Source organism: Scatophagus argus, chromosome 7 (assembly GCF_020382885.2).
Source record: "Scatophagus argus isolate fScaArg1 chromosome 7, fScaArg1.pri, whole genome shotgun sequence".
In the NCBI taxonomy this organism is placed as follows: Eukaryota; Metazoa; Chordata; class Actinopteri; family Scatophagidae; genus Scatophagus; species Scatophagus argus.
This window is the reverse complement of record NC_058499.1, coordinates 20,234,521-20,254,321: the sequence shown is the minus strand read 5'-3', so window position 1 is coordinate 20,254,321 and position 19,801 is coordinate 20,234,521. Positions and strand designations below refer to the sequence as shown.

The following is a 19,801-nucleotide window of genomic DNA, read 5'->3' as shown; positions in this document are numbered from 1 at the left end:
TGTGTTAGCTGCGGCTCGAAGAGGAGGCGTCTGGTTACCATGGAGATCGGGACACATTAGACAGGGTGTCCTGTTACGTAGGGTTTGCTCAGTTGTCATCGAGTCAGTGTTTTCTTCTAAATCGATTTTATGCAGCTGTTTGTACATTCGTCATAACGGCCTCAAAACCGACATTATTGTTACTAACATTATTAATAGTAGTACTAATGGCAGTAATAGTAACTGACTAAATTACTTCACTCATTTTGCTACTGACACAGAATTTATGTCTCATGCTGAGAATTTCCCCACTGCGGGACTAATAAAGGTCTATCTTATAGAGTACTTTCCGCGGCACGTGAATGCACCATTGGTTACATCATCACCAAGCATCAGCTGTCTACGTTGTAAGGATCTTAGAAACAGAATATGTGAATTACAGCGCCCATGGAGTTTGAAAGGGATTTTAGGCAGAAGTGAAGAAATGATAGAACGCTGTAAGGCTCTCTTAAACTTTTTAAAAGTAACATGACTGTGGAAAAGGATATCATTTTTTTAATTTAACTATATTAATTTAGACTGTAACCTGAAGAACAAGTCATCCTGGGTTACACACTCCAGTACACTAGGTGGCGATATGCATCTTTCAAGTTGGTTGCAACACGCCAAACCACTCCAGAGAAGAAGAAGAATCTGTCTACGTATAATTACCGCGTCTGCAGTGCTCAAGCAGCTTTAAAAATAAAAACTGAAGCATATTTCTTACTAGATCCGTCAGACATTATCAGTCACATAATTTGTCAAACCGCGTGTCAATGTTCTCATTGTTTACTAGGCTAATTAATAATCAACTACTGATTTTTAAGAGTAGCTGTGGACTTTCTCTGCCTTCCGCCACAGGGTGTTAAGTGTCGCAGTTGGTTTGAGGCTGCTCGCAGCTCCGTCAGAGAAGACCTGAGCAGCTTGACGGAGTCGTGCGTAAACAATGGACAGTGAAATCCAACGAGATGGGAGAGTCCTGGACCTCACAGATGATGCCTGGAGGGAAGACAGACTGCCGTACGAAGATGTCACCATTCCTCTGGTAAATGCTGTATTCATTAACGTTATCATTAGCAGTAGCAAGGTTCATAGACTTTGTTTATTGACAGGTGCAGAAATATCTCATGGACATTTTGGAACATATACTGTATTTTGATTCGCATAGGAGGAACGCTTCTCAAAGACTACTGTACTGTTTATTGAACAGAAAACAAAACATATCAGTAATCGGGTTTTGAGTAGCAGGTTATGACTTCAGGAACGAAAATATTGTTTTCCAGCAGTGTATCAGCGTCCTAATCTGTTTCCCCCCTTCTCTGACACTGTCACATACACACTGAGCGTGTCTACAGAATACATCTGTGGTAATGTATCTATCATTATACCAACTCTTCACGGGCTACAGGTCTCAACAATAAGGATTCTTAGGAACTCAAGTAAAAACGTTAATGTTGAAATCTGCACAGTTACAAAAATAGGTACTCACATGCTATTCATTGATAGGCAGATTTGTTACTATCGAGGCATTCCACACAAACTGCAATATTTGTTGCGACAATCTGAATATACACATCAACCACAATATTAATTTGGCTAACAGTGTTGCCAACCAGACCAGAGAAGGGACAAGGTGGATAAGAACCATAAAGACACTCCACAGACCTCTCACTCACTTTGCCTCAGTGCTGCTAGTGGTCTGCGTTAGCATCCATGGTCAGTGCACAGCCCACTGAACTGGCTACAGCCCCCTCTCTGTGCCAGTTGTCAAGCAGTGTGGCGGTCAGGAGAAGGCACTAGCTAACACTTTTGGACTAACAGGCTCTGACAGGACACAGTACGGAGTCAAATGACAAATCTGATGAAGCACGCTAAAGCAGCTTCAAGTTAATGTAGATATGTTCAAACTGGGTGACACTTCAAATCCACCGCAATTTGATCTGCTCTCAGTTGGTACGTGAGGGTCACAAATGACCAAAACTGAGAGCAAGCAGTTGAAGAGTAGATGATGACAAAAAGGAAGCTCTAATTTGTTGCCAAAAGTTAGGGATGGATATCATTAATAAAAAATAATCATCCCAATACCAGTACTATGCATAAAGTGACAGCAATATCAGTAAAGTATTGAGAATAGAAGCGTTTTTCTGGGTAAAAGTGTGTCGAATTGCAATGCTTTTGAATGTTTTGGTGGCATTCTCTGGTGCAAGCTGAACTGGCTGCTCTGTTACTGTGTTTGAATTCAAAGCACACAGTCTGTATGGGCTGTAGCTGATGTGGTAGTTAGTTGGCCAGTCACACATCATATTAGATAAAAAAAAATGCTTGCAGTGATTCTCTGTGACCAAAACCATGAAATTCTCTTTTTGGTAAACTTTGATACAAAAGGATTGAATGCAGGAATTGTTTGACTGGAGAAGTTTTGATACTTCTTAGTACTGGGTTATTTTACCTTAAGGTATTGAGCACTTATACCCAGCCCTACTAAAATCATGTGACAGCAACCTTGTTTTAGGCTCAAAACTTGTATGACCTACATACTACATACATACTTTCATACACAGGCTTCATTGCCATTCTGCTTGAATATTAAGAGAATGCTCAAATTAATGGAATTCAGTTCCACATTTGCACCGCTACATTGCACCGAGGCAGATGGTCTCATAGCATTCAAATGCAGACACAGGAGTGTATGGCAACGCTAGCTTGTCATTGATGTCCTGAATTCAGGTAGCTGAGTTAAGGTGTGTCACTACAAAGAGCCTTGGGCAGAGAAAGCTGCCTTTACTAGGTAGGAAGTGGGAGAATATTACAGGAAAGTAAGATGGCAAATGAGACTAAAAGAAAAGGATGAAACATTTGACAGAAAATATTCTTGTTAAATTTAGGTCCATTTTTGCATCCCTCAAATATTCAGTTTTTATCTTGATTCTACATGTTGCTACATGTTACTTGTCATACTGTTACTAGAAAGTGGACATCAGTTCTTTTTCATGTTGCCATGCCTCCCCTGTTGTCTGTCAGAGTGAACTGCCCGAGGCAGAGCAGGACAACGGAGGGTCCACTGAGTCTGTGAAAGAACAAGAGATGAAGTGGACAGACCTCGCCCTGCAGAGCCTGCACGAAAACACACCGAGCTCTGGAAGCTGAGACACAACAGTTGAATCCGACTGGATGACAAAAACACCCATGCACACGGACATTGGATTCTGACACATGTAATTCATCATCCTCTCACCTCTTATTGTGTCTTTTGAAGAATTTCCAACATGTTTGAGCAAAGCAGAAATGATGCCAAAAATGCTTTCGGCATTAGCCTTGGTTCATTTTCTAGTCTTGATAAAAATGTAAACGAACAACTTTGTCATATGACACGTTGTTGAGACAAACCACTTTTATCTTGACTGTGTTGATTCTTGTACAGGAATCAGTCCTTTCATGCTTTCATGTGTTAATAATAACACTTCTGCATCTTAAACTTTTTTCATTTTGAGTTAAAAAGAACAAGTCAGGGGGACGATGGACACACAAAGACATTTTGCGTGTCTGTACTAGGATCTGTGTCAGTGTTTTCTTTGTTTATTAGAATAAAAGATCTGTCAACTTTCTGTCAATTCTGTCAGAAGTCACTTAATATCTCCCTTAATTTTATAAAGTTGTCATCATTTGTCAGAGCATCATGTTGTTGCACATGTGCATGTAAGAGGGTGGACTGTCGCTAAAATTGACAGCAAAACCAGTGAAGTTTTAAGAGAAAATAAGCTTGAAGATTAACTTTATACACGAAGTTGCTAGTGTACAAGATAAGATTGAGATCAAACCTTAGATTGAGGTGCTCATTCAGTTTTCTGGTTGTTTGCAATGCTGTTTATTTAGCGATTTACCGGCAACCAGTCCAGGGTGCACCCCTCCTCTCGCCTGTAGTCAGCTGGGATAGGCTCCAACTCCCCTGTGACCCTGACAGATAAGCGGTATAGAAAATGGATGGATGGATGTTTACTCTCATTGATGTAAACCTGTAGTTTACCAAAACGTGGTACAAGTTTCCATCCATCTTTCAATTTTTTGTGTTCAAGATATTCACAACTCTGTCTGGGAAAACAGTAATAATATGACCCCAACCTGCCTCCCACAAGCCTCTCTCCCTGTGGTACATCAGTAACAAAACCTGTGCAGTCCATTTCAAAGCAAGCAGGGTCACCAGTTCAGTATTCGACCAGATGGGAAACATAGTCCAAGGTAGTACTCGTTCTCAGGACTCTGCCAAGGTCAGCTTTATATTCTACACCCCTGTGAGAGTGGCTTTGCTTGGATTATTTTACACTGCAGCAGCACACCTGAGAACAACCAGCTCATTTTATTTCAAGGCTTGAAACCCTACACTACTGTGTCAAGCCAAGCAAGACAACAAATCCAAGTTAACATGGAAACATGTTTATTTCATAACTGAAGAAAAGTACAAAATAAAAGTATATATAGACATTTTAAACTGCAATTAATTCAACATGGTGCATTCAGGCGCCATCACAGGGCAGTGGACGGCTGAAGCTGCACAGTCCTCACTGACAGCAGCTGGTGTCGCACGTCTTTCCTTTGCACACGCAGCCAGAGGCGCACTTACTGCAGCCAGATGGGCAGCATGAACAGCAGCCTGGAAGGAAACAGCGACAGAGCAGCAGTCAAATAATCTGTGGTCTTTAAATTCAAGATATGGAGACATTTTTAAATCACAGCATCTTTATGATGAAAGATGGGCAGCTTGGCGACAGGTTCGATATTACACCTTTTGTGTGCACCTAGTTGAGTCAGTTACAGACACCTGGGCAGCTTCCTACATTTTATGCAATCAGATACAGGTGAACAAAAAAAAAATGCCCTGCATCTGATAGTCACACGGATTGGGTCAACATTATAATCCCAATAAATTATTCTCATGGTATGGATACAAGGATGTAATTTGACTTACTCTTCTTGCAGGTGGTGCAGGAACAGTTTGTGCAAGTGCAGGATCCTCCGCAGTTGCAGGTTCCACCTAGACAACAAGTTCACACAGATCAGTTCCACACTGTCCACTAATAAGACACGACAACCAACAGAAATACCAAGATCAAACATAGCCGTTATCACTTACTCTTTGAGCAGTCACAAGGGTCCATTTTTCAGTTGCTGGTGCTGTTTCTTCGTATAGAAATGCTTCGTCAATCTCAGTCGATTCTGTCTTGTGATGTAGTGAAGCGGCGGCTCTTTTATAGCGTCCTGACAACAACAGGACCGGGTGCAAAATGCACATGTCACGCTGCACGCTGGCACGTAGCGAATGATCACAAAGAGGTTTGTGCACACGACAACTTGTTGTTTAACCATTCAGGAGAGATTCCCAGGAGAGGACGAGCTGGCATGTTGTCCGAAAATTACGTAAGACCCCCCCCGGACCCCAATTCTCTCCGTGGGGACGTTAAATCCCACGAATTATTAGTTTGCTTAGGCAGAGGAAATAAACGTCATGTGAGCCAGTAATCGTCGCAGATTATGAAAGTTCATCAGTATGTAGTTTCATTTTCGGGTAACCCCCCCACCCCCTTCTAATAGAATAATAAAATATCATTTTAAGATATGTGCGACTCGTGAGTACAATTAAAGAATAATATATATTTATTATAAGTACAGCGTAAGTATAGCGTATGTTTAGGTCCTGTAAATACATATTAAATAAACCGTCCTTAATCCAGATGTAGGGACTCCGTAAATTGATAGTTACTGACCTTAGTATTATGGTTTGGTTATTCTGTCTGGATAATATGGACTTCAATGTCACGTTGAGGTTCAGCAACTCAAGCTAAACCTTTCAGACGTGTATGTTCACCTCAGGGTCATTTTATTTTCCCAGCCCACGTAAACAGTCATTGTTCGGTAGTGTGCCTCAGTGTTTTCGGGTCTGTGCACACGGTGCAAACGAGCTTGTGCCCGTCCCGTCTCTGTCCTTCTACCCACTGCTCTGCACCCGGCTGCTCGTGAGCAAAACACAGTCAATAGGCTATTGTAATATGCTGCCTTTACGTACAGTGTGCAGTAGGAACTATCTAAATTACGAGTCGAGCGCAAATAACAACTTCGGCGTTTTGTTTTTCTTTTAGCTTGCTGTTCCTGAAACTATACAAAATGAGTTTTGAGTCAGTGTGTGCAAAGGTCATTACAATTTAAAGAGAGAAAAAGTTTACGTTCACTATCCTCTGATGCTGGAACTTGTGATGGGAACCTGAAGGCAACACAGTCTCTGATTTTGCACTCACCACCATCCCGCCGGGTTTTTCCACATAAATGATTGTGTGCATACATAGTGTACATGTGCGTAATGAGCTGAGTCATTGTAGGATGCGACAGTTGTAAACCACTGAGTGTAACGAGTGAAATAAAATGAATTTAGAGCAGAGTGCAACTTTTTTTTTTTAGAAACAACGAGAATATTATTAAATAGCAAACAGTAGCAACACATAACTCATTTATGCTGAATAGACGAGTTTAACCCCCTGAGCTTTATTTCAAATTAAAAATAAGATCCAAAATTCTATTATTTCGAGATTACAAGACAAAATTATGTGTAATGTGTATAAATGTTATACATGTAAAATCTTCCACTCCACGTAAATATAATCATGAAAGTGTACTCCTGGATTTTAATATTTAGTTCAAGTTAAGTGTAGTTTGCAGAATATGTGATGTTGCAGTGAGGAAGTTTAATATTGTAAGTCTAATAAATCCTTCAGAGCACTTCAGAGCTTTAATTAAGCTTCTTAAGCCCTGATACCTCATTTTATCTGTCTGTTGTGTCTTCTGGCTTAGAAAAGTAAGCACAAAGGTATTCATTTGTCATCTCATGTCACTGGTTGGTTGAAACATTTAAATATGTGGGTCTGATTTGGAGCTGACAATCATGAAAAACAGATAAAGATGTCTAAATGAAGAGACAGCCATGAGGACAGTGAGGTGCTGTTTGTGTCAGAGAGCTCTAGAGGGACACACCTCTACATTTATATATGGACAAAGTAATTCTTACAGGAGAGTTTTGAACTGTTTGGTTCCATATGCCTTCATCAAATGTTTGATCTGTTTGTATTTCAGGCGCTTTATGGTCCTGTTCTGTGGGTCCTGTGTTGTGGGTAGTAGAGCTGCTACAGCTGATACATCAATTAGTTGGACTGGAAGAAAATTAGTTTTGCAAAATTAGCATTTTGCACAATTTTGTGACAGTTTCTAGCCTTAATGAGTCACTGAATAACTGTTGCAGCATTGGGCAGATGAACTGATAATGGCAGTAGATGTGGCAGCCTTACAGCGTAGGAGCTGATGTTATCTTTGACCAGTCGTTCAAAGCACTTCAGGTGGTGAGTGCCACTGGGCGGAAGTCATTCATACAGATTGTCTTTTATTTTTTTTATTTATTTATTTATTTTTTTGGCAGAATGATGGTGGACTTCTTGAGGAAAATGTCTCCTTGTGGTTTTCTGTGTCAGACAGTATTTCATGATTGAATTGATTGAATGTGGACTAGTGTCTAACTGGCCCACATTCTTCCCTCAGGTTCTTAATGTGGGTCACAAAAATACAGGACAAATTAGGAGAACAAAGTGTTGTTGTTGTTGTAGACTGGATCGCAACTTGGCCACAGCTGATAGGAAAATTCATAACAGGGTGACAGATGAAGGCTTTTATGTCTTACAACAAGGCTTGTTATACAGAAATTCAACTACAAAATGTTGTATTTACAGTAAGTTTTCTGTACATTACAGAGAAATACTAACATAAGAAGGTGAAATTCCACCAATGCCCTAAAATGGATTGGAGCTACAGTGATTTCCCTCATCACTGCTTTTACTCTTGTGACTTGTCAAAAATTATTGGTCATTTTTATTTTATTGTGACAAATTATGATATTGACAAATTTGTCAAGAGCAAATATATTCATAGCTTTGCTGCTTGTATTTCACTTGTACAAATACTGAATTAATAATTATAATAATCTGTGTTTTGAAGTAAACAGTCATACAAGCTTGGCTGTGATGCTCGGTCCGTGTCTCCTTTTTGTGTTGTGCAACAGAGAATACAGTTGTACATTCTGTATTACATAATAAATGTAGCTCTGGGAGTTTTTGCTTCACTTGACCAGATTTGTCCTAACAAAGCAACAGACTGTACCCTGGAAGCAGCCATCTGGGCTTTGTGATTAAAGCTATAGCCAGTGGTTTCCTCTCATGGGGCAACAACAAGGACTAAAGTAAAAGAGCAAAAGATGTCAGCACTTTTTGAATTCATGTCTGAAACTGGCATGACGAGCCTTTTCTCCATGTGGGGACCCACCAGAAAACTGTTCCACAAAAACCACTGTTGTTTAACTGTGAACTGCTTCAGCAATAAGTTTAAGTAAAAAACACCACGTAATGCTTAAAATAAAAAAAAATTAAAATTAAAATCTGAGACTCACTGCTTAACACAGTAGAGAATAAACTCAGGGTACATGATACTTTGATGCTGAAATATGAGCCCTATGCAAAACATAAAACTGAAATAAGCAGTGATGAGCACAGACAGAGGTTGAACCAGTTAAAGCATGCAATTCCATGTTCTGATGGACAGAGGCATAAGTATAAGTATTCTTTGATAATTAAAAAAAATCTGTCAACTTTCTGCCATAAATCACTTGCTTAGTTTTATAAAGTTGTGATCATAAATCAGACCATCATGCTGGCATTTAGATGAATACATATACACGTCCACATTATTTGTTTTGACCAAAGAGATGGTCAAATTTTCATTTTCATGTTATCTCTAATCAGCACTTTTAAGCATTTTTCCAGAATTATATTCACTGTGTCCAGCTTTCAGTATTTCTTCTACAAAAATAATAATAAAAAAACATTTAATTGTGTCTTCCTTGTCTCTAATGTCTGACAGCTGGTTTTGCATAATGCAGTTGTCTTTAATTCCAGCAGGGTTTCCCTTTGCTGGCCCCGCGACCCAACCCCTGATAAAGTGGAAGAAAATGGATGGATTAATGGACAGTTGTCTCTTCTGTCATGACCCAGACTGAGTGTCTCTGTGGACAACCACTCTGAGTGGATTAAACTGGGTAAAAAGCCATTATCACTGTGTTTTTGCTGCTTCTGCCGTGAGCTTGCGAATGTGGTCATGTGGCCCCTGCCCCAGCAGGGCCGAGGGATGTCGGTAAGAGCCCCCTAGACGATCCCAGAGCGTGAAGTATTGTCCGTAGTTGTAGTTGAAGAAGAGGTGATGATCTACGTGGTGTGCAGCTCCATTGATCAGACATATCAGGGGGCCAGGGATGCGGTAGTCTCCATCATGTATAGAAATGGTCCAGATGTTGACAAAGACAAAGAGTGAGAGGTAGACCACCTATAATATAAATATGCTAAATGTCATTTAAAAACATTTTTCCACTTGTACGTATGTACGTATTTTTCAGAATTCAGTTCACATGCAGCATATCATTTGCAATATTGTTACTCTTCAGATCTAACATCAAACTGCTTAGAAAGAAGTAGTAGCAGGAGTGCTGCACCTTGTGGAGGGGGAAGATGAAAGGATAGATGTGATAGGGTAAGCTCTGCAGGAAGCCATCGAGTGGGTGGAAGGCGTGGCTGGCAAAAGGCGTAGGGATCTTAAATATGTGGTGCTGCTTATGTAAGCACTGAGGGGAAGAAACACAAATGATCTGAATATTGGGACTGTTCCAATGAAAATACATAGCAAAATACGTAGCCAAAATAAGTACACAAAATTCCAAAGTGAAATACAGTCAGAATCAGAAAGTATGATGGAGCCTATATTCTGTAACTGCTACTAATTTCAAACAAACTAAGTGACCCATCTAAGAAACAGATGGATAATAAAAATGTACAGTTACTAATTTCATACATTCATCATCTTAGTTCAGTTGCTGATACCTGACTGGAAAAAAAGTACATGCACTGTTACATTAATCCCCACCAGATCATATACAACATGATTTTTGTAAACCTAACTCGTTTGTTGGCCATGTTGGCTATGTTTGTTGACCATATTTGTAACTGCCATGTGGCAGTTACAAATATGGTCACAGTGTTTATTTACAGGAAGTCATGTTGAGAGCCACCTGATCCTTTTAGTTCTGTTTGGTCTCCGCCAATCACTGAAGGAAACTCCTGCCCCTTTAGCAACTAAATGCTTCACATTTTTCATCAGCTATCTGCCGACAAGCGTAAAGCGGATTTATCAGAGCTTTTTCACTTCAAACAATTGGCTCCTGCCGCCGCTGCTTGTGATGGTGTTGGTGAGTGCAGTGAGGCTGAACTACAACAGTAAAGGTGCTGGCTGAAAAACCAAAACAGTGAAATGAAAGATGCTAAAATGCTTCACAGATTATCATTGATAATTCTCAGCAGGTTCACCACTGTGAGCAACCTTCCTAAAGCAGCTTTAAGCTAGCCATAACCATGCTGGAGCTCACCTTGTAAATGCTCTTATGGTGCATCAATCGGTGTATCCAGTAGATACACATGTCAGTAAAGAACAGGAAACCAGCGATGCTCTGGAACACCCCAAACCAGCCTGAAAAAGTGACAAAGTAGGCTAATGACTAATGATTTTACAACCTGTTTAATCATGTAAGACATCTGTGGCTTTTAGTCTGTTAACCAAATAACTTCCATTTCAATTTTGAGTTGACTGAAGTGAACTTGAATCCTGACCTGGATTATAAGGTTTCAGGCAAATGTCTCACCCAGAAAAGAGTTGCTGATATTGTCATAAAGTTTGCTGTATCCTCTGACCTCCCAGAAGAAAAGGGCCACTGTGGGGAAGCTCATCCAGAAGATGGAGGTCGTTCCAAGTTGAATCTCTTTTCTTACCTGGTTCTTTCATTGAATCAAAGACACAAAGTTAGCACATGGGAGAAGTTTGCTTTGGAATTATTACCGGCTCTGACCTTATCTTAAATAATAAAAATAAAACAATGTTGGTCAGTGTGACTGAACTCCAAATGTGTATACAGGGCCGTGGTTCATCAGCTTACCTTAACAAAGTGTGGATGCTTCATGAGTTTATGGTCAAACACATAGTAGAAGCTAAGAGCACCAAAACCCAGGTAAATGAGCTCTGCTCCCAGGATGGTCAACACCCACAGGCTGATAATCTGACGCAGAGCCTCATCCTCAGGCCATGAGGCTTGGTAAACATATGGTGTGAAGATGTAATTATCAGCAATGTTCAGCACGTAATCCATGGCTCAGTCTGTGAAGAGGGTGAAATGTACAAAATGACCAATCTTGAGATTAAATTTTGTGTGAAAGAGAATGGCACATGGCACATTGCAGTATTTAGCTAGTACTGTGTGTTAGTAATTATCAATCTGTTACGTTTGTGAATCCTGATCAGAATGAAATTACTTTCCAGTTTCAGTTCTATTTCCATTCTTTACATGCTGGGATTTGCCTTTGCCAGAAGAGGAATCAACCTTTTCAAAAAAAATCAGCTTCCATTTTAATCTTTTTTTTTTTTTCTAGGGTTATTCTGTTCTAGATGTTTTCTTTTGAGAGAAACCTGACCAAGGCAGACAGCTTCTGGGGACATTTAACATTGCAACACACAAGACAACACAAGCATAGTTATACGATTATCGAATTCGTACCTGTACAAATGGCCACTTTCCTAATGCAAGCCACTATACCTGTGCCACAGCAGATCTAAACACTCACATCTGGCAAGTCTATTAATAAAACTGTACTTGTTAAGACTTGATAACTAGACTGAAGGTGACACCAGTCCCCCTTCACCCTGGCAGCTTTGGTCCCTTAATGCTGACTAAGCTGCATCTGGTGTTTTACTGTTTGACTTGATTAGTGAAATTTAATCAGACTGTTCACAGTGGTTCTCTAATCATTGTGAAAACAGGAAAACTGCAGTAGTTAAGCAGCCACATACATGTGGACTTCATCCAGTGACTAGACATGCAGGAAACTGCTCACTGAAAATAAATATGTCTCGTGAAACCTGGCACGATATATATGTGCTCTCATCGAAGCCCATGTCACAGTGTTGTAGAAATTGCTCAGCTTGGTCTTTTAACATCCTTTATGAGTTTATAGTTTTTATATCCCATCATTATGCATTGTTTGTGCCTGTGTCTTCAACTTTTGTTTATACTTACAGGTTAACTTTATTTTGCATAATCCAAATCTGATGTCAGAATAATGCTAATACCATTAGCATGCACAGCGAAACGACTTAAAATACTCCTGGTACAAACTGGAAACAAATGATAACAGTTATTCTGTGCACCTATTGTAGGACAGTTGCTTTCACTAAAAGCAAAATATATCACAAAAGCAATATATATCACATGCACTTTTTTTGCATGATTTTATTAAGCTCATATTGTTTCCGTGCTCTTAGAAATTTAAAAAAATTAAGTCATGCTTTTCAGACATGAATTTGTCAGGATTTCCAAAAGTGTGCATTGCTGAATTGGTTATTGAGTCCGAACTGACCTGCTTTGGAACCAGGGCCAGACGTCAAAAGTGTGAGATCCTTCCTAGAAAGTGGATGAGTCGAACTTCCTGCATACGCAGTACATCCAGCAGCAAATCATTTGTGACAGAAAACATGCGGTAGAAAATTTTTAGTGAACGCTGGATCACAGGCAGCTGATATGTATTTCATATATTCCAATAAATTTTTCACTTTTTTTTTCTAGAAACTGGAAAAGCCTTAGAGCGAAACTCTTCTTTGCTCCATTTTATTTAGCAGTAGGTGTGTTAAGGAGATCCAGGGACTCTCAGACATGTCAGTCCTGGTGGAACAAGATCCCAGCATGCTCAGCAAATAGCTAATGACTCAGTGACAGTAAGACTCGTTCTTCCACTTTAGACCTGCTCATTTCAGCAGAGTTTGAGTAAAATAAGCTTTCTATTTTGAAGTAATCAGAAATGCCATTACAGCAATTAAAGCTTGCATTGCCTTTTCTGAATATGTTTAAGTGCAAATGAAAATCATGTGCGAGCACACGCATGTCATTTTTGCAGTACATGTACCCGATCCCATGCTGGGCTTTAGGATCAAATGCCTCCTGAACTCTGCCTGACCTTTACACACACACACAAAGTCATGTTTCCATTACTTTTGGGGACATTACATAGACTTGCACTCATTTCCTGGAGGTTTGCTTGCCTAATCATAACCCTAACCACCACCATCACCACCCCCACCAGTTGTGAGACAAATCGAAAAATACTTATCATCTGATGATCATCTGACTGCATGTTGACATTCTCCAGTCAGTCACAAAATCTCATGTGTACTGCAGCTGAAAAAGAAATACAAATAGATGATGTTTTGTGCTCTCTTCTCAGAATAAGCAGAACCACATCTGCATAGAAAATCTAAACAACCACATGGATGTTTTCATGCAAAGAGCTCCTCTTTTTTTTGTAGTTAGCTGATTTTTTTTTAGCATTTGTCACTCAAATTACTTCACATATATTCACACAAGTATCTGTAATGCACTGTACAGTATAGGTTCTTTTTTTTAGCAGGCAACAGTATGCTGTGTGCGCTGATGTTTCATGCATGTAGACCTTGTTTTGGTTATGAGATAATACTTTGGTTATGTGCTCTTTCAAAGCCTTGTCTTTCCACATGAAAGACAACCTTCCAATATTGCAGTAAATTGGAAGACCGACTGTCTTTGTTTCATATGAAACCTCCTTTAATAGACAGAAGACTAAGAAGGCTGAAGTAAGATGTAAGAAGGATATATATTATATTTTTATGATGTTCACCTTAAATACAAAAATAAATGATGGGAGCATATGGAACCAAACAGTTCAAAGCTCTCCTGTAAGAAATACTTTGTCCATATATAAATGTAGAGGTGTCTCCCTCTAGAGCTCTCTGACACAAACAGCACCTCACTGCCCTCATGGCTGTCTCCTCATTTAGACATCTTTATCTGTTTTTCATGATTGTCAACTTCATTAAGAGCCACATATTTAAATGCTTTAACCAACCAGTGACATGAGATGACAAATGAATATATTTGTGTTTACTTTTCTAAGCCAGAAGAGACAACAGACAGATAAAATGAGGTATGAGGTCTTAAGGAGCTTAACTGAAGTTCTGAAGTGTTTTTATTAGACTTATAATATCTCACTAATCACCCGTACTCCAGTACCTGCACTCTCTCGTGGAGAAAGCTTTGCAAACCAATGCTGGAGGTTCTTCATGTGCTGCAGAAAGAAAGTCTTGCAATGTAGCCATCCAGGATGCGCAGTGTAATACATGGAGAGGAGGAAGCATGTCTCTGTCTCTGAGGGACCACCAATATGCTTCTTTTTAGGGAGGAGTGCAGGTATTTCCTCCTCTAAAATTCTTATTAAGCAGTATTTATATATGTAAATTCTGCTTAAACTAAAAAAGAAAACAAACAAGACTAGCATAGCTTCTTATTTAGACACAGCTTTTACTGGCTGATACTTTATGTGAAATAATTCTTTGACATCAACTATTTGTCTGAGCATTCATTAAGTGAGTATGCTAGTTCCAACCCTACAAATATTATGTCCCCATCCCACATCCCCTTTTTTGATGGCGTGCATATACAGGAAGTGTTTACAGTATTATCTGTGAACGCATCCTGACTAAGCTCTTTTCCATATTCTTCTTTCATTCCGTAAATCTGAGTGCATGGCCTATTGATCTGTGCACACTGCAATCGGTGCTCATAAATCTCTACATTAAATACGTCATTTTCTCCCAGATAATCCTGGGGTGTTATGCAGTGAACACACATGTAAAAAAGAAACTACATTATCCTGTTTGAAGAAACACATTGCATTTATTATTGCCATACAGTTGTGAGGGAAAATGAAACAACGTGTTGATGAACTTGATGAACTTTCGTGACCTCTGTTCTTTCTGCTGTTTCATTTAATGATGTTTCTCTCCATGTAAACGCTATAATTATTTATAGAGTTTAGTGTTTCCTTATTTTTCAGACAACATGTCAACTGGTCCACGCTTGGGCATCTCTGATCCCACTTCCACTAGTGTGTGGTTACCTGTAAATCGTGTGCACAAACCTCTTTGCCAAACCTCTTTGAGACGCTGCCAGCGTGCAGCGTCACATGTGCATTTTGCACCCGGTCCTGTTGTTGTCAGGACGCTATAAAAGAGCCGTCGCTTCACTCAGCGCCACAATACTGACTCGTCTGAGGTTTGAAGGCATATCTCTACAGGAAGAAATATCGACAGCAACTGAAAAATGGACCCCTGTGATTGCTCGAAAAGTAAGTGTTTTGATGATGGCTTGTATAAGCTGTTTCTCATGGCAGTGATTTATCAGGCCTATAGACAACTTGCGATCAGTCTGAAACTGATCTGTGTGAACTTGTTGTCTAGGTGGAACCTGCAACTGCGGAGGATCCTGCACTTGCACAAACTGTTCCTGCACCACCTGCAAGAAGAGTAAGTCAAATTACATCCTTGTATCCATACCATGAGAATAATTTATTGGGATTATAATGTTGACCCAATCCGTGTGACTATCGGATGCAGGGCACTCTGACAATTTTTTTATTTTTTTTTTCACCTATATCTAATTGCATAAAATGTAGGCAGCTGCCCAGGTGTCTCTAACTGGCTCAACTAGGTGCACACAAAAGGTGTAATATCTAACCCGTCACCAAGCTGCCCATCTTTCATCATAAACATGCTGTGACTTAAAATGTCTCCATATCTTGAACTTAAAGACTACAGATTATTTGACTGCTGCTCTGTCGCTTTTTCCTTCCAGGCTGCTGTTCATGCTGCCCATCTGGCTGCAGTAAGTGCGCCTCTGGCTGCGTGTGCAAAGGAAAGACGTGCGACACCAGCTGCTGTCAGTGAGGACTGTGCTGCTTCAGCCGTCCACTGCCCTGTGATGGCGCCTGAATGCACCGTGTTGAATTAATTGCGGTTTAAAATTATGATTTTGTACTTCACTGTTGAAATAAATATTGTTTAACAGATGTGTCTTTCTGGTTTTATGTGAAAGTTGTCAAAGCAGTGTACAGGGCTTCAACATCATGCATTAAGTTTCAGGAGTGCCCTTTAGTGAATTCATTAACTTGAGTCAGCATAAAAGGCTGAAAATGGTATTTATGCATGAAGATGCAAAGCCCTGATTTCTCATTCCGGTAAGTGAAAGGTCCAGTTTAGGCATTTAAGACACTAAAACTGACTCGTAGTAAACAAGGGCAGAACAATTATTTAGAGCAGCAAGCTTGTTAAATGGCCGCTTTCAGTTTAGGTTCAACTTCATGAATAGATCAAACAAAAGTTGACTTTCTCAGACTTCACTTGTCTTGGGACACTCCAGACTTACGGACCCTTACTGGGTCACGCATGGAATTTTATCTTAGGAGAAATGTGAAAATTACATACCGGTGCGTGCAACAAGGTGGATGTATTTTTGACACGGGCCTCTGCGGAACCTTCTAATCACGCAGAGAAAAGGGGAACACTTTGGTTTCCGGTAGGGACACTAACAGTGACGTACACCGGAAGTGTGGCATTGTTTCCGTGTTTGGAGCTAAATTTTAATCCGTTTCGTCGTTATGGCATTTTAAGAAATGGCATTCAATTAGACCGTACCAAATAAGTAAACATGCCGAAGGTTGTGTCTAGAAGTGTCGTGTGCTCGGACACCAGGGACAGAGAGGAGTACGACGACGGAGAAAAGCCTCTTCATGTCTACTACTGTCTGTGTGGTCAGATGGTTTTGGTGTTGGACTGCCAACTGGAGAAGCTGCCCATGAGGCCCCGAGACCGAGCCAGGGTGATCGATGCGGCCAAACATGCCCACAAGTTCTGTAACATAGAGATGGACGAAAACGCGTACATTAAGAGAGCTGAGGGCATCGAGAGGCAGTACCGGAAAAAGTGCGGCAAGTGCGGCCTGTTGCTTTTCTACCAGCACCAGGAGAAGAACAACCCGGCCACCTTCATCGTGGACGGAGCCGTGGTCAAGTTCGGACAGGGCTTCGGCAACACCAGCGTCTACAGCCAGAAACAGCCGGAGGCTCCCAAGAAAGTCCGTGTGATGATGACCAAGCGGACCAAAGACATGGGCAAGTTCAGCTCTGTCACGGTTTCCACCATCGACGAGGAAGAGGAAGAGATCGAGGCCAGGGAGGTAGCGGACTCGTATGCACAAAACGCCAAAGTGATTGAGAAGCAGCTGGAGAGGAAGGGCATGAGCAAGAGGAGGCTGCAGGAGCTGGCTGAGCTGGAGGCCAAGAAGGCGAAGATGAAGGGCACCCTCATTGATAATCAGTTCAAGTAGAGGGAAGCATTGTGACTCAAAGTTGTATTCTGGAGATCCTCATCCACAGTAGACTTATATATGTATGATCTGTCCAATGCTGACCAGTTGTTTGTCAGGGGCAACACAGCATTCCAGTACATGGAGAGGACATTATTTGGACATGGACTGATTGTGTATGTGTTGCATATTAAGATGGTAAGGTTATAGACCTCTCAATTTGTTTACTTTTTTTCTTTTTACAAAAAAATAAAAGACCACCAAACCTGTTTGGGTATTTTAAAGCAATTGTTCTTGATGTAATACTCACCATGGTGTTTGCAAGGCCTGCAAAAGGTATTTGAAACTGTGAGTTGAGCCCGGTGATCTCAAAACCTGTGAAATACTGTGCAGAGGTTTTGAAAACTTTTTAAATACGAGTCTGAATGATAGATTAAACACTGAAACTAATCTAAAATACTATGATATGTACACTTAGAAGAGCTCAAGTGATTATCATTTGTAGGATAGATTGCCTTGTCAGAAGGCAACAGTTACAATAAGTAAATAAAAAGTGTCAAACTTTCCATCCTCAAATGTGAAGATTTGCAACTGTTTCCTGTTTTACATTCTAAATTGAATAAAGTCTTTTGCCATTTTTGACATGTTAAAGACCAAATGATTGGATGAACAGCTAAGAGGAAAAACTAATTGGGACAATATCAGTTAATCAATATTGAAAATAATTATTTGTTGCAGCCTTGTAAAGATAATTATAAACTGCACTCAACAGGCCTTTATACACTTAAGACATTTTGACTAATGCTGGCTAAATCCTTTTATCTGCTTCAGTGTTAAGGTCCTGGTAGTGGCTCACTGCTGCACTTACTGGGACACCTGAATTGGACAGGCTTTGTTAATGGTGTTACAAAGACAGTAGATAACAGTGTGTTATTTGTGTATTCTGATGCTCCTGAAGATGAAAGCAAGTCTGACAATACGTCTTCATTCTTATTTAACTTTGACTTAATGTCTTTATGAGAATGAGAATTAGACACTGATTACAAACTTAAGAGAACAAAAAAAGAGAGCTTAACTGATTTTACACACCAAGTTAGTATCTGTTCGTGACAAACATACTTTGAAGTCTGAAACACAAATTAATCTAAGGGTGCAGCGTTCTTCCTTTAAACTAAAACGGTGGTTTTAATGCCAATGGCTCTCATACTGATGATGAGCTATGAATGTTGTTTTACTACTTTTCTTCTGCATTTCTTCAGAATAATCCGTTGACCGACATGGCTAATTTAGCAGTGCTTCTGTCATCCCAGGAGAAAATGACTTTTAAAAAATATCCCTCTCTCACTTAAAAATGAGATGAAGAGATGGTGTGAGGTGTCAGGAGACTTCAGACTACAGTGCAAGGTCACTGATTTTGCTGATTTATAAACATGACATGTACCTTGGACATTGAAAACAAGGCTACAATTGAAGTGATTTACCCCCTTGTGCCTTATTGACCAGCTATAGGTTATAGGCTCTCTCAACTGGTATCCAGCATGGGTGAAACAAGTTTCATTTCATCTGTGACCACCGACATTCTCTCATCTTCTGAGTCATCATCATTGCCAGCCCTTGGATGTAAGCCATGCCCAGATGTCTTTCCCATACTGTAGCTTGTGTATGATGAAGAGATCCAACTCCAGCATACAAATAGTGACTTTCATGTCTAAGATAGTAAGATTCTGTTACTGGCTTTTATGGGTGCAAGATTAGTTTGAAATACAAAATAGCAAACTACTGCACAAAGTTGCCAGAGCTGACTGTCGGTTCCCCCAAATGTAAACAAAGTGATCCATGCACATCATCAAAGTTGAGAAACCTTAAAGAGCGGAGATGAACTATTGTCATGATTATCCAACAAAACAAAGAGAGCCCAGAGAAGGAGAAGCTGGCACTATTGTCTGAGGTGGAAAAAAAGAACAACCAGCAAGTGGTTGCAGAGAAAATGAAAAGGACATTTGATTACACACAATGTGAGGTGATTGAATACAAGCCTTTCAGTGCTGAGTTAAACTCATGCCTGATTTCCCAGTTGGTGTGGTTTATTTGGGCTGGTGTGAATGCTGATAATTGAACCCTGGTGCGGAACAAACAGTGGTGCACGGGGCGTTGTACACATTATACATACAATTGTGATTGGACAGTAGACTGAATGCATTCAAATCTAATGCGACAGTGAAATGAACACACTTAATTGTGATGTCACAGTGCATTGAACACAGTCAGCTGTGACTGGACAGTAGACTGAACACATTTCGTTCTAATATTACAATGGACTGAATGCATCCAGTTGTGATTTTAGTGAATCCTGAATCCATCCAATTGTGACTCCACACTAGACTGAACATATTCTATTTTAGGGTGAAAGTATAATGAACAGTCAACTAAGACTGG

At 40.2% G+C, this 19,801-nt stretch overlaps 5 protein-coding genes across 5 annotated transcripts; 3 read left to right on the top strand and 2 right to left on the bottom strand.

Annotated features, from left to right (window-relative positions):
- Positions 1–665: 665 nt before the first annotated feature.
- Positions 666–3,629, top strand: anapc13 (anaphase promoting complex subunit 13). The gene is made up of 2 exons (XM_046394313.1): positions 666–1,063; positions 3,040–3,629. Exons 1-2 carry the CDS (start codon positions 965–967, stop codon positions 3,163–3,165), a joined length of 225 nt encoding a protein of 74 aa, XP_046250269.1. The 5' UTR covers positions 666–964; the 3' UTR covers positions 3,166–3,629.
- An 804-nt stretch (positions 3,630–4,433) lies between these two features.
- On the bottom strand, positions 4,434–5,304 carry LOC124061952 (metallothionein B). Its single transcript, XM_046394314.1, has 3 exons — positions 5,147–5,304; positions 4,982–5,047; positions 4,434–4,666 (listed from the first exon to the last, which is right to left on the bottom strand). The coding sequence occupies exons 1-3, from the start codon at positions 5,169–5,171 to the stop codon at positions 4,575–4,577; spliced, it is 183 nt and encodes a 60-aa protein (XP_046250270.1). The 5' UTR covers positions 5,172–5,304; the 3' UTR covers positions 4,434–4,574.
- A 3,296-nt stretch (positions 5,305–8,600) lies between these two features.
- LOC124061946 (lathosterol oxidase-like) lies at positions 8,601–13,566 on the bottom strand. The gene is made up of 6 exons (XM_046394309.1): positions 12,555–13,566; positions 11,081–11,298; positions 10,790–10,922; positions 10,517–10,617; positions 9,590–9,718; positions 8,601–9,423 (listed from the first exon to the last, which is right to left on the bottom strand). The coding sequence occupies exons 2-6, from the start codon at positions 11,288–11,290 to the stop codon at positions 9,154–9,156; spliced, it is 843 nt and encodes a 280-aa protein (XP_046250265.1). The 5' UTR covers positions 11,291–11,298; positions 12,555–13,566; the 3' UTR covers positions 8,601–9,153.
- A 1,629-nt stretch (positions 13,567–15,195) lies between these two features.
- On the top strand, positions 15,196–16,074 carry mt2 (metallothionein 2). The gene is made up of 3 exons (XM_046394315.1): positions 15,196–15,350; positions 15,463–15,528; positions 15,857–16,074. Exons 1-3 carry the CDS (start codon positions 15,326–15,328, stop codon positions 15,946–15,948), a joined length of 183 nt encoding a protein of 60 aa, XP_046250271.1. The 5' UTR covers positions 15,196–15,325; the 3' UTR covers positions 15,949–16,074.
- Positions 16,075–16,545: 471 nt separating this feature from the next.
- On the top strand, positions 16,546–18,004 carry steep1 (STING1 ER exit protein 1). The gene has a single exon (XM_046394310.1). The coding sequence runs from the start codon at positions 16,709–16,711 to the stop codon at positions 17,384–17,386; it is 678 nt and encodes a 225-aa protein (XP_046250266.1). The 5' UTR covers positions 16,546–16,708; the 3' UTR covers positions 17,387–18,004.
- The last annotated feature ends 1,797 nt before the right edge of the window (positions 18,005–19,801 follow it).

Bases quoted from the DNA above. Each gene is read 5' to 3' on its own strand.
- LOC124061952 (XM_046394314.1), bottom strand. From the start codon at position 5,171: ATGGACCCTTGTGACTGCTCAAAGA. The intron at 5,048-5,146 runs GTAAGTGATAAC...CTTGTTGTCTAG, and splicing joins CCCTTGTGACTGCTCAAAGA to GTGGAACCTGCAACTGCGGA. The intron at 4,667-4,981 runs GTAAGTCAAATT...GTTTCCTTCCAG, and splicing joins CTGCACCACCTGCAAGAAGA to GCTGCTGTTCATGCTGCCCA.
- steep1 (XM_046394310.1), top strand. From the start codon at position 16,709: ATGCCGAAGGTTGTGTCTAGAAGTGTCGTGTGCTCGGACACCAGGGAC.
- anapc13 (XM_046394313.1), top strand. From the start codon at position 965: ATGGACAGTGAAATCCAACGAGATGGGAGAGTCCTGGACCTCACAGAT. The intron at 1,064-3,039 runs GTAAATGCTGTA...GTTGTCTGTCAG, and splicing joins AAGATGTCACCATTCCTCTG to AGTGAACTGCCCGAGGCAGA.
- LOC124061946 (XM_046394309.1), bottom strand. From the start codon at position 11,290: ATGGATTACGTGCTGAACATTGCTGATAATTACATCTTCACACCATAT. The intron at 10,923-11,080 runs GTAAGCTGATGA...ATTCAATGAAAG, and splicing joins AGCATCCACACTTTGTTAAG to AACCAGGTAAGAAAAGAGAT. The intron at 9,424-9,589 runs GTGCAGCACTCC...TTTATATTATAG, and splicing joins TCATCTTCCCCCTCCACAAG to GTGGTCTACCTCTCACTCTT.
- mt2 (XM_046394315.1), top strand. From the start codon at position 15,326: ATGGACCCCTGTGATTGCTCGAAAA. The intron at 15,351-15,462 runs GTAAGTGTTTTG...CTTGTTGTCTAG, and splicing joins CCCCTGTGATTGCTCGAAAA to GTGGAACCTGCAACTGCGGA. The intron at 15,529-15,856 runs GTAAGTCAAATT...TTTTCCTTCCAG, and splicing joins CTGCACCACCTGCAAGAAGA to GCTGCTGTTCATGCTGCCCA.